Below are 16258 nucleotides of genomic sequence, written 5' to 3'. Positions count from 1 at the left end.
GGAGAAAGTCCGGAGTCGGACGGAGAACCACCTTGTCTTGGTGAAACACCAAAAAAGGTGACTCCGAAGAGAGCGCAGCCAAATCAGAGACTCTCCTGAGAGAAGTTATGGCCACCAGAAAGACGACTTTCTGTGAAAGTCGAAACAAAGAAACCTCCCTAAGAGGCTCAAAAGGGGGTTTCTGCAAGGCCGTGAGGACCAGATTGAGGTCCCAGGGATCCAGAGGCCACCGGTAAGGCGGAATGATGTGAGATGCGCCCTGCATAAAGGTGCGCACCTGAGCCAGCCGGGCGATACGCCGCTGGAAAAACACTGACAGAGCCGAGACCTGTCCCTTGAGGGAATTGAGGGATAGTCCTGATTGCAGACCAGACTGCAGGAAGGACAGAAGGGTCGGCAGGGAAAAAGGCCAAGGGGCATGGCCGGAAGAACGACACCAGGACAGGAACATTTTCCAAGTCCTGTGGTAAATCTTGGCCGAGGAAGACTTCCGAGCCTGAGTCATAGTGGAGATGACTTCGGGAGGAATGCCGGAAGCCGTCAGGATCCAGGACTCAAGAGCCACGCCGTCAATCTGAGAGCTGCAGAATTCTGGCGGAAAAACGGACCTTGCGAGAGAAGGTCTGGACGGTCCGGAAGATGCCACGGCACCTCTACGGACAGACGGAGCAGGTCTGGGTACCAAGCTCGCCTGGGCCAGTCTGGAGCAATGAGTATGACCCGACGGCCCTCCATTCTGATCTTGCGCAGGACTCTGGGCAGGAGAGCTAGAGGGGGAAACACGTAAGACAGACGGAACTGGGACCAATCCTGAACCAGCGCGTCCGCTGCAAAGGCCTGAGGATCGTGGGAGCGAGCCACGTAAACCAGGACCTTGTTGTTGTGCCGGGATGCCATTAGATCCACTTCCGGAATGCCCCACTTGCGGCAGATCGACCGGAACACTGCCGGATGCAGAGCCCACTCGCCGCTGTCCACGGTTTGACGGCTGAGATAATCTGCCTCCCAGTTTTCCACGCCTGGGATGTGGACTGCGGATATGGTGGACTTGGAGTCCTCCGTCCATTGAAGGATGCGTTGAACCTCCATCATTGCCAGGCGGCTGCGAGTCCCGCCCTGGTGATTGATGTAGGCAACTGCTGTCGCGTTGTCTGACTGGACTCGAATGTGCTTGCCCGCCAACAGGTGGTGAAAGGCTACGAGAGCTAGTAGCACAGCTCTGATTTCCAGCACATTGATCGAGAGGGCTGATTCGGACGGAGTCCAAGTGCCCTGTGCTCGGTGGTGGAGAAATACTGCTCCCCAGCCGGATAGACTGGCATCTGTGGTGAGAATCACCCAGGACGGGATCAGGAAGGAGCGTCCCTGAGAGAAGTTAAGGCAACCAATTCAGGTATAGAGTCCCTAGCAGAGATGGCTTTGAGAGCCCACACTGCTGCAAAGGATGGGGAGAACTGTTATGGACAAGATTATGAATTATTATGAGTATATCATTGTTACATGGAGATATCAATAAAGAACAGGATTTAAGATGGTGTTTGAACTGTACCCCACATATCTCTTGGCATAAGACTCAGACAGACAGTCTGGGCTATTCTTGTGACCAGTGAATCATGCTGACATTGCTTAATATAAATGAGGAACCAAGCACATTACAGTAAATTGTATATCACAGAATAAGCTGTTCTACTTTATCCAATAGGAGACGTGTTACGTATTCTTGGCACCTAGCCAATAAGCCGGTTATATATATACCTGTACAAACTTCCGGAATAAAGAAGTCTTACTTTCTATTCATATCGGAGCACGTCTCTGGTGTGTGAAAGAGTGGTTATGCATGCTACCACGAGTGACTCATAATTTGGACTGCAGACAGTTTAAGAGGGATGCATGATTAGATTGCATCAACCTAAATTACGGCCTTATCAGAACGAGGCCCCTGCCGCCTCATAGACAGACTTGGCCAGGAGGTCAACCTGGCGGTCAGTGGGATCCTTAAGTGAGGTGTCATCAGCCACAGATACAACTGTCCGGGCTGAGAGTCTAGACACCGGAGGGTCTACCTTTGGTGAGTGAGCCCAGTCCTTGACCATCTCTGGTGGAAAAGGAAAACGATCATCAGAACCACGCTTTGGGAAGCGTTTGTCAGGACAGGCTCTGGGCTTTGACACACTGGCTTGAAAACTGGAGTGGTTAAAGAACACACTCCTTGTTCTCTTAGGCAAAGTAAACTGGTGCTTTTCTGCCAGAGAGGGTTGCTCCTCTGATACTGGCGGATTGAGGTCCAGTACGGAATTAATGGACGCAATCAAATCACTAACATCCGCATCACCCTCGGTCAGATCAATGGGGCACATAGAGGTAGCGTCCGAACCCCCAGTAAAGACATCCTCCTCGTCCTGCGAGTCGGCTCGTGAATCGGAGCCGCGGGACGAGGAAGGAGAGGGGACCGTGCGTCTCCTTTTAGGAGGACGGGGTCTGGGAGCAGATGAAGAATCTGTGAGCTCTGCCGAGCGAGCAGAAGCAGCAGAGGCGCCCTGAGAAGGGGGCTGATGCATGCTCAGCAGAGTCCGGGACAGCTGTCCCATGGAATCGGCAAAGGACTGGGAGATAGCCTTAGAAAAAGAATCTACCCAAGCCGGGGGTTCAGCCACCGGGGCCGGTGCAGCCGGAGGGACCACTGGGGAGACTCCAGGCTGAGGCACCACCATGTTAGAGCAGGCATCACAATGTGGATATGTGCTCGGTTCAGGCAGTACGAGCTTACATGCAGTGCATATTGAGTACAGCCTTGCTCCTAGTGTGAGACATGCTGCTGAGGTGGAGGCTCTGCAGTAAAGAACACACTCCTTCAGAATGACCCCCAGAGAGTGTATAAGAAAGTCCACAACCAGAGGTTGTGGCTTACCAGACCGTTTTGTGTGCCCTCTGGATTCCACAGCTCGGACCCCCAGACAGGTTGCAGAGATGCAGCAGCCAGCGCCGATCAGTGTGAGAATGCTGATAAAATGGCGCCTGAGAGAGGAGGGGGGGCGGGGCCTAGTCCAAGAGTAGGAACCGGAGGGCCAAGGAGACATACAGGGGAGGGAAACATCTCCTCAGAGAGGAGTGTCCTCCCCTGTGCTGAACGGCCGGTGGGCGGCGCCGCACTGTCCCTCTGCATGACTGACATGCAGGGGCAGTGAAAACGAAAGTAGGCCGCAGCTGAAGCCGGGGCCTAAATTTTACAGTGCGGCCGGCGAGCAGGCACCCTCGGCGCGGTTCTCAGGTAAAAACCAGAGAACCGGCCGGAAATGTCACCAAAGTAACCTGACACACTCTCCCCAACAATAAAGATGCAAAGGACCCCCTGCAATAACGTCTCAAATACTTAGCTTGTGAGACGCAGGGCCAGGTCCCTGAGGGATGAGTGCTCCGTCCGGCAGGGTCCTGAAAGGGCTGCGGATGGAGACCGGTCTCCTGCAAAGCAGTAAGAACCGTGATGGCTCCCACTTCAAGCCAGAGCCCGAGGGATGGTGAAGGAGCGCGGCATGTAAGGCTCCAGCCTTGAAATCATCCTTAACAACACCGCCGAAACAGTGGGGTGAGAAGGGACATGCCGGGGGTCCAGCTTGGACCCGCTTTTCTTCCAACTCTTTAAAATCAAATATCAGATGAGAATGCATGTGTGGATGTGTGACCTCCTGAACACAAAGCATTGAACTGGCTAGATTTGGTTATCCAGGGGGTGTATATGCTCGGAGGGAGGAGCTACACTTTTTAGTGTAGTACTTTGTGTGTCCTCCGGAGGCAGAAGCTATACACCCATGGTCTGGGTCTCCCATAAGGAACGATGAAGAAAATCCGTTTATCTCTGACGCCTCAATGGGGGACACAGGACCATGGGACGTCCTAAAGCAGTCCATGGGTGGGTAAACAATAAAAGCAACCCAAGGACTAGGAACCAGTCCCAGATAGCCAGAACCGCCTACTGAGATAGGTACTCCACTATCGTTTGCATAATTTTCCTACCTAGGTTCGCCTCAGCCGAAGCCTGGGTATGGACTCAGTAATGCTTTGAAACAGTATGTAGGCAAGACCAGGTCGCAGCCTTACACCTCTGTTCCACTGAAGCCTGATGCCTAATGGCCCAAGAGGCGCCAACTTCTCGCGTGGAATGAGTCCGCAGCCACTAGGAATGGGCTTGAGTTGCAAGCGGTAGACGACCTGGATCGGAGAGCGAAACCAGCGAGCCAGCGATGCCTATGAAGCAGCCTCTCCTTTCTTAGGCCTTTCAAGAATGACGAACAAGGAGTCTATGTTCCTAAAGGGGCTGTCCTGGGTACGTAATATCTGAGAGCCCTCACAAGGTCTAGCGAATATAGAACCCTTTCCACCCTATGGACTGGGTGTGGACAAAAGGAAGGCAGAACAATGTCCTCGTTCATATGAAACGGGGAAGTAACACCGGGACTCCTTCTGCCTTGATCTTCCTGATTACTCGCGGCAGCAGGGGCAGAGGCGAAAAACATGTAAGGCAGATGGAAACAACTTCAGGAGACTAGAGCATCCGCGCCAATGAACTGTGGATCACGTGACCTGGCTAAGAACGCGGGTACCTTTGCATTCAACCTTGAGGCCATTAGATCCACGTCTGGTGTACTCCAGTGAGTGCAGATGTGTGGAAACACTTCTGGGTGGAGAAACCACTCTCCGGCGGCCAGGCCTTGGCGACTTAGAAGGTCCGCCGCCCAGTTCTCTACTCCCGGTATGTGTAACGCTGAAAAACACGGACCCCCGTCGATTAGGCCCAGGTGAGGATCCTGAGGACCTCGAGATAAGCTGTCTTGCTGCTGGTACCTCCCTGCCGATTGACATAGGTCACAGCTGTTGCATTGTCCAATTGGACCCAAATCAAACGACCTGCTAGCAGAAGGGGGAAATGACCTGAGCGCGAGAAGATCGCACTGATTTTCAGGATGATTTCTGGGAAGGGAAGACTCCTGGGGTGTCCAACGTCCCGAAGCAGTGTGGAGCCAGTACGCTGCTCCCCAGACTAAGAGGCTGGCGTCTGTGGTCAGGAGAAGCCAGTCCACTTGGGGGAGAAAAAACTCTCTCGATATGGAAGAGGACAGAAGCCACCAGCAAAGCGCATACCTGACTGAAGGTGTCAGGTGAAACGTTCGTCCAAGGAAAAGGGGCTCTTGTCCCAGGCAGCTAGAAGCGCAAGCTGCAGTGGGCGGTGGTGTGGCTAAGCGAGCAGCACTGCCTCTATAGCCGCCGCTATCCTACCTAGCACTCTCATACTGAATCGTAGGGAGCGAGAGGAGTACGTAGAGGGCAGTGTACCGCTTGTTGTAGAGCGGTCGCCTTGTCTTGAGGGGAAAATATCAAGCCCCGAAGAGTGTCCAGGGACATGCCCAGGGAGGTGATGGATTTTGACCGGACCAGGGATGATTTGACTGGAGTCAGAAGCCGCCCTAAGCGGGATAGGGTGCCCACAGAGATCTGCACGCTGGTTGAGCCCTTGATGAGGTCATCCAAGCAAGGCAGAACAGCCACTCTCCTGGCGTGAAGGGCACTCATGGCGGACGCCGTGACCTTAGCTAAGACCTTTGGTGCTGTGGCAGAGCCGAGGGTAGGGCCACAAATGGAAAAAAAGAAGTCCTGAACCGCGAAGCGGAGGAACTTTTGGTGAGCTGGAACGATGGGCAGGTACGCGTCCCTGATAGCTAGGGAGGCAAGGAATTCTCCTTCAACCATAAAGGTAATAATGGACTCTAGGAAGTCCATTCTGAATCTCCTTACGTGCACATGTTTGCTCAGATGTTAGAGGTCCAGGATGGGACGAACTGACCCGTCCTTTTTTGGGGACCACGAGCGGTTAGAATAGAAGGCCTTGAACCTCTCGACGTCCGGAACAGGTACCATCACCCCCGCCGTTTGGAGGGAGTAGATCGCTGAGGAGAAGGCCTCGTGGTGTTTTGGAGCCTTTGGTGGGGGGGTTGAGAGAAAAGACTGACCAGGGGATCGGGTCCAGAATTCAATGTGGTAACCGGAAGACACAAGGTATCACACCCATTTGTGGTCTGAGGCGGTGGCCCAGATGGAGGACGACGAGACTCCTCGGTCTTTGTCTAGACTGCCAGGACGAGGTGGACTCGGGGAGGGCTGAGGTCGGGCCCTGCGTGTCTAGTAAAAAAACATCCTGGGCTAGAGTTGGGGGAGGGAGGTACTCTTTTCCTCCCATGGCGTCAGACAAAAAAAAAAAAAAAAAAAAAAAAAAGAGCCTGTCCAGACGATCGGCAAACAATCAGTCTGGAAAAAGAGTACTGTGAGAGGCTTCTTAGAGACAGAGTCCACTCTCCATTATCGGAACCAGAGGGCCTTACGGATGGCTATGGTATTTGAGGCGGCAATAACTGCACAGGTAGCAGCGCCGAGGGAGGCCTGCATGAGGTACTCTGCCGCCGCAGCAATGTGAACTGTTACATCTGTGAGGGTCTGAGGGAAACTGGTAGTCCTGGTGCCTGTGCGACTCACACGGAAGGGGAGAGGGACCCACGGCCTCGAGGCAGAGCGATCGAGCTGCTCCACTTGTCTGTCTGTCGGGTCCTTGAAGGAGGATCCATCAAGTAAAAGACAGGAGTGGTCCTTCAGGCAGGCGGAAGCCGGGTGAGGGTCCACAGAGGCCGGATCAGCCCAGCCCTTAGAGACAGCTAAGCCAAAGGGGTACCGGGACTCCATGAGTTTACGGATACCGAAGCGCCGTCAAAAAAACCTTTTTTTTTTGAGGTTTCTTCACCCTTTTAAAGGAGACCGCAGGGTCAGTAGTAGTGGATGGGAGATCTTCCACATGCAGAGTTTTCGTTGATTGCTGCAATAAGGGAGTCCATCGCAGCTTGATCGCTCAGGGAGGTTGAAACCAAGGAATCATCCCGGTACAAACATCATTCCCCTTCCTCCGGCTCCTCAGAGACCGCGGAACATGTGGGAGAACCCCATCTGTGTACCCCAGAGGGAGAACCATGGGGGTCATGCCCTTTTTCTGATCTGCAAACGGTTAAGCAGAGGGCTGATTCTTATCAGAAGGACCCTCTATAGAGGTGTCATCAGGCTGCGTTCTGTCCAGGGGCCCTGAGGGGTGTGAGGACGATGTTGCATAACCAGCACCAGGTTCTGGGAACTGTGCCCATTCTGGGGGACTGGGAGCCGTAGGCTCTGGGCTGGCAGCGGTTGCTGCGAGGGGGTGGCGGGGGGTAAGCTACAGGGGCACCAGACTCACAGAAGGAAGAGGTGCTATCATCCCCTAGTAGCTCAGCGTCTTACAGTTGTTGCTGTAGTTGTGCAGGGCATAAAACATGTGACTGCAGCCCCTGGCTGATGAGCCACAAACTCTGATTGTAATGAGGGAGCAATGCTCTGCAGAGCTAATATGCAAGTGAGGTTATAACTCACCCAGAACCCTGATGACCCCTCCCCCCCCTCCTCCTGCATCCCAGTTCTAGGAAGGAGGAAGCCAGCTCTGAGAGACGCCCACAGGCTCTGATCACAACAAAAGGGAGCAATGCTCTGCAGATCCTGTGTGAGGAGGGTTACGCCCGCTTTCTTATCGAGTGTCGGAGGTGACGGGGCTTAGCTCTGACAAGAAGGCATGAGAAAATATAATAAACAAAAAAAATGGTGGGAAGGGACTCCCCTTCCCCCCCCTCCAGCCCTGCACAACAATGGTGGACAGAAAAAACTCTAAGTGTACCGCAGCTGCGGCTGCACTGAGTCCTGGGGGCTCTCCCCCTCCCCCGCCACAGGTGAAATGCTATGCAGGAGTCTGCAATCACAGCTCATGTGCATCCAGTCAGTGTGACCTTTGCTCCAATTCAGTGTGGAGAGTGACGCCTGCTGGCAGAACTTGTATCAACTCAGAGCCTGCCAGAGGGACTGAGGAAGTTTTTCCATCTGCTCTGGGCTCTGGAAAAATCGGAATGATCTCACCTCAGCTCCTGTGGAGATGGAAGTCTGCTGCCTGGTCACACTTGGTGCAGAGCGTGTATCAACTCAGAGCCTGCAACAGGGGCCGAGGAAGTTTCATCTGCTCTGGGCTCTGGAAAATCAGTGCCATGAGACCTGTCGTCCAATGAGTAACAGCCCAGGATTCGGCGTCGCAGGAGGGGGTACGGGGAGGCAACACTCCGCGTTCCTGCCTGTTGATAGTTTTGGGAAATCGGTCCCCGAAGAAAACAGTCGCCCTCTAAAAAGAAAAAATTCTTGCTGCAGTAGTCTGCAGAGATGTGCCTCCTATAGACACTAAGCTAAAACTGAAGTAGCCTGGCTGGGCCAGGGGGTGTATACTGCAAGGGAGGAGCTAACATCTTTGCATCTACTTAGTGTCCTCCTATGGATAAGCAGCATAACACCCATTGTCCTGTGTCCCCCAATGAGGCGGCAGAGAAAAAAAACATTGCTCGACAACTCATGGGGAATAAGGCAATTATCTAAGAAAAGGACAAGTCAGAAGAGCGGACAAGTCCTGTGTAATGTCATATTGGTACTGTTGTAGTTTGCTCATATACAGGCTACAAGGTACTAACTGTATACAGCACCCTTTCTTTTCAAATGCTCTCCAGTTCTACCTCCACAATTAACATAAACATGCAGAATTAACCAAATGGCCGTTACCTTGCCCAGTAAGAGAACTCATATGTAAAGGGCCCCTGGAGCTCCTCCACCACCTCCTGAACTGGTGGTTGTACATCAGTCTCTTCCGCATCAGATTTCGCTCTTTCCAGCCTCCGAGCCTCAATTTCCGCCAGCTGCTGCTCTCTGCGCGTCTCTTCTATAGACTTCAGAGGCCCCAGCACCAGGGCTGGTTCAGTGTCAATGGACGATCTGAGGGGAGGTGAGGAACAAATAGTAAATGTTACTGTTGCTCAGTTGACAAAATCTTCTCTCATAAGCTGCTGTTTCTATCTTTGAAGATTACACTGAATGCAGGGGGCACATTTTTTTAACCCAGACACTCCATTTCTTCTCCATCACTACAAGTGAAGTTTTATAGACAATGGTGTGTGCTACCAATAACCCGTGCCTTCCCGCACCATGTGAAAGTGTGCGGCCGTTTATGATTGGGCTCTAGCATAGTCTAAGCTCATAGTAAAACATACGAAAAGCATAGAAATCAAATACAAGCAGGAATAGTTCTTGTTCTTACTTAATAGTGACGGTCACATCCATTAGTTTGTCCGCGGTTATGGCCCCGAGGACATGATGCCGCACTGCGGTCAGAGTAAGGATACTTGGCGAGGACCTTTAAGAAAATGAATGAAGTGATATTAGGGTTTTGTGGAACAACAGCATTAAACATTACAAGGCTAACTTCAACAATCCAAGCAGAAAATATAATAACTGACAGACAGCATGGATTCATGAAAGATAAGTCGTGTCTAACCAATCTGTTGGGGTTCTATGAGAAGGTAAGTGCAAACCTGGATATTGGTAATGCAGCTGATGTGATTTATTTGGACTTTGCAAAAGCAATTGATACTGTACCACATAATAGCCTTATACTAAAGCTCCAGAAGCAAGGACTAGGGGAAACTATATGCAACTGGGTAAGGAATTGGCTAAAAGATAGGAAACAAAAGTAGTCATAAATGGAACATTCTCTAAATGGGCCATAGTCAGCAGTGGGGTGCCGCAGGGATCTGTGCTAGGACCAATTCTTTTTAATCTCTTTATTAATGACCTTGTGGATGAGATTGATAGTAAAGTGTCAGTCTTTGCTGATGACACCAAACTTTGTAGGATATTAAAAACTGACCTTGATAGTACAATATTACAAAAAGATCTGGATAAGATGTCAGAATGAGCAGATACCTGGCAAATGAGATTTAATGTTGATAAATGTAAAGTAATGCACCTAGAACGGAGTAATCCTATAGCTGCGTATACATTAAATGGAAGTAAACTCGGGACTACAGAACAGGAGAAGGACTTGGGTATTCTCATTACAAATAAGCTGAGCAGCAGCACTCAATGTCAAGCAGTAGCTGCAAAAGCAAACAAGATTCTAGGGTGTATAAAAAGAGATTAGATCCCGTGATCCCAACGTATTGTTACCCCTCTATAAATCACTTGTAAGGCCACATCTAGAATATGGGATCCAATTTTGGGCTCCACATTTTAAAAAGGATATTCAGAAGTTAGAGTCAGTTCAAAGGCGGCAACTAGACTACTACAAGGAATGGAGGCCACCCATATGATGACAGGTTAAAAAAGTTAGATATGTTGAGTTAGAAAAAAAAGACGTCTCAGAGGAGATCTCATTTATATGTATAAATACATGTGAGGTCAATATAAAGGACTGGCACATGACTTATTCCTTCCAAAGACAATACTAAGGACCAGGGGGCATTCACTGCGAGTGGAAGAAAAGCGATTCCGACAGCTAAATAGGAAAGGGTTCTTTACAGTTAGAGCAGTCAGACTGTGGAATGCCCTACCACAAGAGGTAGTAATGGCAGATACTATAACAGCTTTTATATCAGGGCTAGATGATTTCCTCAGTACACAAAACATTGTTGGTTATAAATGACTTAGTGACTAAATATAGAATTGGTGGAGGAAGGTTGAACTAGATGGACCGAGGGCTTTTTTCAACCTAAATAACTATGTAACTATGTAAGTAAATGTTAGGATGTTCGAATACGTCTTGTCAAAGAAAGAGGGCACTTTCTCCACTTATGAGTCTCTTCAATCACTCTTCATCATAGCCTCACATGGTTATAATCTGCCGTAACAGGGGTCAGATTACAGCTGCCCACTGAAGACTATGGAGATGGCAGAAGCAGAGAGACAACAGGCAGACCATGCTGCTTTCTAGTAAGTGTTATATCTCACCCCAGTGCTCTACGTACAGCTGTGTAATATTCTCCATGTTGCTGCTACGCAACATAAGAGAAGTCCTTCATATCTGTGTGTGCAGTGTATGGGAGACATCTTACCTTCTTAGAATTTACACTTTTCTGGGTTTATACTACGTTTTTATACCCATTACATTACACTGTATATTTTCTGCCACATTCAAAAGGGAACCTGTCACTAGATTTGGCAACTATAAGCTGCAGCCACCACTTAGCTCTTATATACAGCATTCCAGAATACTGTATATAAGAGCCCAGGCCGCTGTGTAGAATGTAAAATACACTTTTATAATACTCACCTAAGGGGCGGTCCGGTCCGATGGGTGTGGCTGCTCTCCAGTCCTGCGCCTCTCATCTCCGGTCCGGTTCCTCCACTCTGTGGCGAACGCAATCATTCTTCCGAGGCCCGTTTGCATGACGTGTCCTACATCATGCACACTACCCGGCATGGAGGTCCTGCGCAGGCGCACTTTTATCTCCCCTGCTCAGGACAGATCAAAGTATTGTAGTGCACATGCACGGGTGGTTTTTAAACTTTTCTCGTGCCTACGCATTACACCACTTTGTTTTTGCCCTCAGCAGGGCAGATCAAAGTGCGCCTGCACAGGACTGCAATGTCGGCGTGTGTAGATGACATAGGCCAGTCAACCATACTGGGCTGGGTAGAAGGAGGACTGAGATCGCAGCGAGATGAGGCGCCGGACCAAGAGCAGTGACACCCATCAGACTGGACCACCTCTAGGGGAGTATGATACAGTGCTGGCCAAAAGTATTGGCACCCCTGCAATTCTATCAGATAATACTCAGTTTCTTCTTGAAAATGATTGCAATCACAAATTCTTTGGTATTATTATCTTCATTTATTTTGCTTGCAATGAAAAAACACAAAAGAGAATGAAACAAAAATGAAATCATTGATCATTTCACACAAAACTTCAAAAATGGGCCAGACAAAAGTATTGGCACCCTTAGCCTAAAACTTGGTTGCACAACCTTTAGCCAAAATAACTGCGAACAACCGCTTCCGGTAACCATCAATGAGTTTCTTACAATGCTCTGCTGGAATTTTAGACCATTCTTCTTTGGCAAACTGCTCCACTTCCCTGAGATGTGAAGGGTGCCTTCTCCAAACTGCCATTTTGAGATCTCACCACAGGTGTTCTATGGGGTTCAGGTCTGGAGTCATTGCTGGCCACTTTAGTAATCTTCAGTGCTTTCTCTCAAACCATTTTCTAGTGCTTTTTGAAATGTGTTTTGGGTCATTGTCCTGCTGCAAGACCCATGACCTCTGAGGGAGACCCAGCTTTCTCACACTGGGCGCTACATTATGCTGCAAAATTTTTGGTAGTCTTCAGACTTCATAATGCCATGCACACGGTCAAGCAGTTTAGTGCCAGAGGCAGCAAAGAAACCCCAAAACATCAGGGAACCTCCGCCATGTTTGACTGTAGGGACCATGTTCTTTTCTTTGAATGCCTCTTTTTTTCCTGTAAACTCTATGTTGATGGCTTTTCCCAAAAAGCTCTACTTTTGTCTCATCTGACCAGAGAACATTCTTCTCGGATACGTTTTGGCAAGCTCCAGTCTGGCTTTTTTATGTCTCGGGGTAAGAAGTGAGGTCTTCCTGGGTATCCTACCATACAGTCCCTTTTCATTCAGATGCCGACGGATAGTACGGGTTGACACTGTTGTACCCTCGGACTGCAGGGCAGCTTGAACTTGTTTGGATGTTAGTCGAGGTTCTTTATCCACCATCCGCACAATCTTGCGTTGAAATCTCTCGTCAATTTTTCTTTCCCTTCCACATCTAGGGAGGTTAGCCACAGTGCCATGGGCTTTAAACGTCTTGAGGACACTGCGCACCGTAGACACAGGAACTTTCAGGTCTTTGGAGATGGACTTGTAGCCTTGAGATTGCTCATGCTTCCTCACAATTTGGATTCTCAAGTCCTCAGACAGTTCTTTGGTCTTCTTTCTTTTCTCCATGCTCAATGTGGTACACACAAGGACACAGGACAGAGGTGGAGTCAACTTTAATCCATGTCAACTGGCTGCAAGTGTGATTTAGTTATTGCCAACACCTGTTAGGTGCCACAGGTAAGTTACAGGTGCTGTTAATTACACAAATTAGAGAAGCATCACATGATTTTTTCAAAACAGTGCCAATACTTTTGTCCCCCCTTTTTAGGTTTGGTGTGGAATTATATCCAATTTGGCGTTATGACAAATTATTTTTTTTTTTCATTGAAGACAAATTAAATGAAGATAATACCAAAGAAATTGTGATTGCAATCATTTTCAAGAAGAAACTGAGTATTATCTGACAGAATTGCAGGGGTGCCAAAACTTTTGGCCAGCACTGTAAGTGTTTTTTTACGTTCCACACAGCAGTCTGGGCTCTTATATACAGTATTCTGGAATGCTGTATATAAGAGCTCAGTGGTGGTGGCAGCAGCTTATAGTCACTAAATCTGGTGACAGGTTCCCTTTAAGTAAACAGCAATTCTGGACCAGTGACTACTAACATACTTTTCCAATAAGGAGCATGTTCTGATGATAATTTGCTGACAACCTAGTAGGATAACATTATGTTGCGCTGGTATCTGTTAAAATTGGTGACATTTTACATTTGAAAATTTAACATGCGTTACAAAAAAAAAAAAAAAAAAGAATCTGCTTACGTGTCATAAGTGTAATATGCATGTTCAAAGCGATGGCAGGATCGCGGGGTGACCTTGTAAACACCTGGAAAACAATATTAATTAAAAAGACGAAATTGACAGCATTATTCATTATGGAATGATATAAACAGATTCAGAACATGCCCTCAATTACAATATTGTTAATACCAGATCCTCCCCCATCCACAGTCATATTAAGGATCGAGAAAATTCTCCATATAACAGTACTTAATTTAATAAGAAGCTTAGCAAATAACTGGTACATTTAAAGAGACTGTCAGCAGAGTTTTGCTATGTAATCTGAAGACAGCATGCTGTAGGGGTTAACACACACACCTCCGCAAAGTGTCTCTTATCAAGGCTTGTGGTGTTGCTTACGCGCAATGTTTGTATTAGCTTCAGGAGATCATCATTACTGGACTAGTTCAGCTACTCCAGCATTCCCTCTGCTGTAATTAGCAGCTCAATGTCTATAGACATTGTACATAGAGAGCCTGGTGTGGGCGGGGGCTGCTGTTTCAGCTCAGCTGCACTGCTAAATCTAAAAACTCTGTATCAGAACCGCTACATTCAGTAAACAGTGATACATCATTGGATTCAAGGTCTTTGCCCTACATCAGCAATGTGTCTCTTATCAAGATTTGTGGTGTTGTTTAAGTGTAATGTTTGTTTCAGCTTATCATTGCTTGACTAGGTCAGCTACTCCAGAATGTCCCCAACTGTGATTAGCAGCTCACAGTCTATAGACAAACCTGGTGTGGGCTGAGGCAGCCTTCTCAGCTCAGGTGCATTGCTAAAGCTAGAAAAAAATGGTCAGAACTGCTGCACTCAGTAAATTAAGTGATACATCATTGGATTATCATTGCTGGACTAGGTCACCTAATCCAGGATGCCCCCTGCTGTAATTAGCAGCTCACAGTCTATAGACATTGTACATAGAGAGGCCAGTGTAAGCGGGGCAGCCTTCTCAGCTCTATTGTTAAATCTAAAAACTGTCAGAACCGCTGCACTCATTAAACTAAGTGATACATTCGTGGATTCAGGGTTAAAGCCCTACATCATACTACTCTCAGACGAGGTAGCAAAAACCTGCTGACTAATTCCTTCTAAGGCTCTGTGCGCACTTACCGGTTTTTGCCGCGGATTTCCTGCATGTTTCGCTGCAGAAAATGATCATAACATCTCTGCAGTGAATCACCAGTAAAAGCTATAGAAAAAAAAAAATGCTGTGCGCACTATGCGGAATTTGACAGCTGCATGTTTTGCTGCGGGATTCCCGCAGCAAAAACAATTGCATGTCACTTCTTTTCCGCACGTCGCTGCGGGATTTCACTCCATTGACTGCAATGTAATCGTGAAATCCCGCAGGGAATAACGCAGGCAGCAAATTCTGTGCGGTTCATTTTGTTTTCCTGTGTTATTCCCTCCGGTATTTTGCGGTTTACCTGCGGTAATGTACATCGCTGCCTGCGGTTTGCAGGGAAGTGATGTCATTATGACAGGAAGAGGAAGCGGAGCAGAGAGTAAACACACACAGACATCACAGACATAGAACACACAGATCGCACTCACACACAGACACATAGAATACACATAGAAAGCAAACGGAAATATAGAAAAAAAAAACAAAAACACATGGGCTCCGCTGTATTTTTACCGTCCAGCCGAGGTAAGCACATGAGAGGGGGAGGGTTAATGTCTCCCGCCTCCCTCCCACCTCCCGCAGCCGAGAATATCAGCCGCAGCTGTCCCGGGACTGTTGCATCCATTATGCGACAGTACCGGAGTGTCCCCGGCTCTTCTTGTTGCCGTGATGCAGTGGCAATCAAGGTAATGTAAGAAGTTAATGGCGGCGGATCACCACCATTAACTCCAGGCTTGATCATGGCAGCGTCTATGTGACAGCTGACATGATCAACCCGTAAGTAAAGTGAAAAAACACACACACCGAAAAATCCTTTATTTTAAATAAAACACAAATAAGCCTCGTTCACTCGTTTATTAACCCCCCCGAAACAAAGCTCCGACGTAATCCACAGCTCCGGCGTAATCCACGTCCTGCGATGCTAGCATCCAGCCGCGACTGACACTGCTGAATGCAGCCTCGCAGAGAGGTAATTACCGGTCATTTCCCACGGCCGGTAATGTGAACTCACTGCCAACCGTGAGAAATGCAGCGTGTGCTCACAGGGACTCTTATCTATCTATTCTTCTGTCTATTTCTCTATCTCAGAATGCAATGACTTTTTTTTTTTTTTTCAATGTGCTTTATTGCATTGTATGCAATAAAGCACATGTACCAACCCGCATGCGGCAATACCGCGAACAATACCGCAGTAAAACCGCGGCAAACCGCATGCGGTTTTCGGGTGCGGTTTGCCGTGGTTTTTTACCGCGGGTGCGGTAATCTTTCAATGCCTGCGGAATTTTCTTGAGAAAATTCCATTTTCCAGTGCGCACATAGCCTTAAGCAGTGTTTCTCAACTCCAGTCCTCAAGACCCACCAACAGATCATGTTTTCAAGTTTTCCTTAATCAGGTTTCTCGGATTTCCTTAATGTTGCACAGGTGATGTAATTATTCCCTGTCTAATATTGAGGAAAACCTAAAAATATGATCTGTTGGTGGGTCTTGAGGACTGGAGTTCGAGAAACACTGTTTTAAAGGGTATTCCCACTTT

General features: G+C 48.5%; 1 protein-coding gene across 1 annotated transcript in view; it reads right to left on the bottom strand.

Moving 5' to 3' along the window:
• The window catches only part of LOC142245339 (BOS complex subunit NOMO1-like), a 226410-nt gene that overhangs the window by 82281 nt on the left and 127871 nt on the right, over positions 1–16258 (bottom strand). Inside the window, 3 exon segments of the mRNA XM_075317979.1 lie at positions 8656–8865; positions 9188–9283; positions 13580–13643. Of these exon segments, the coding sequence (XP_075174094.1) occupies positions 8656–8865; positions 9188–9283; positions 13580–13643 (370 nt within the window).

This window comes from Anomaloglossus baeobatrachus, chromosome 7 (assembly GCF_048569485.1).
Source record: "Anomaloglossus baeobatrachus isolate aAnoBae1 chromosome 7, aAnoBae1.hap1, whole genome shotgun sequence".
Taxonomy (NCBI): Eukaryota; Metazoa; Chordata; class Amphibia; order Anura; family Aromobatidae; genus Anomaloglossus; species Anomaloglossus baeobatrachus.
The sequence above is the reverse complement of the archived record's forward strand: the minus strand, read 5'-3'. Positions and strand labels throughout refer to the sequence as shown.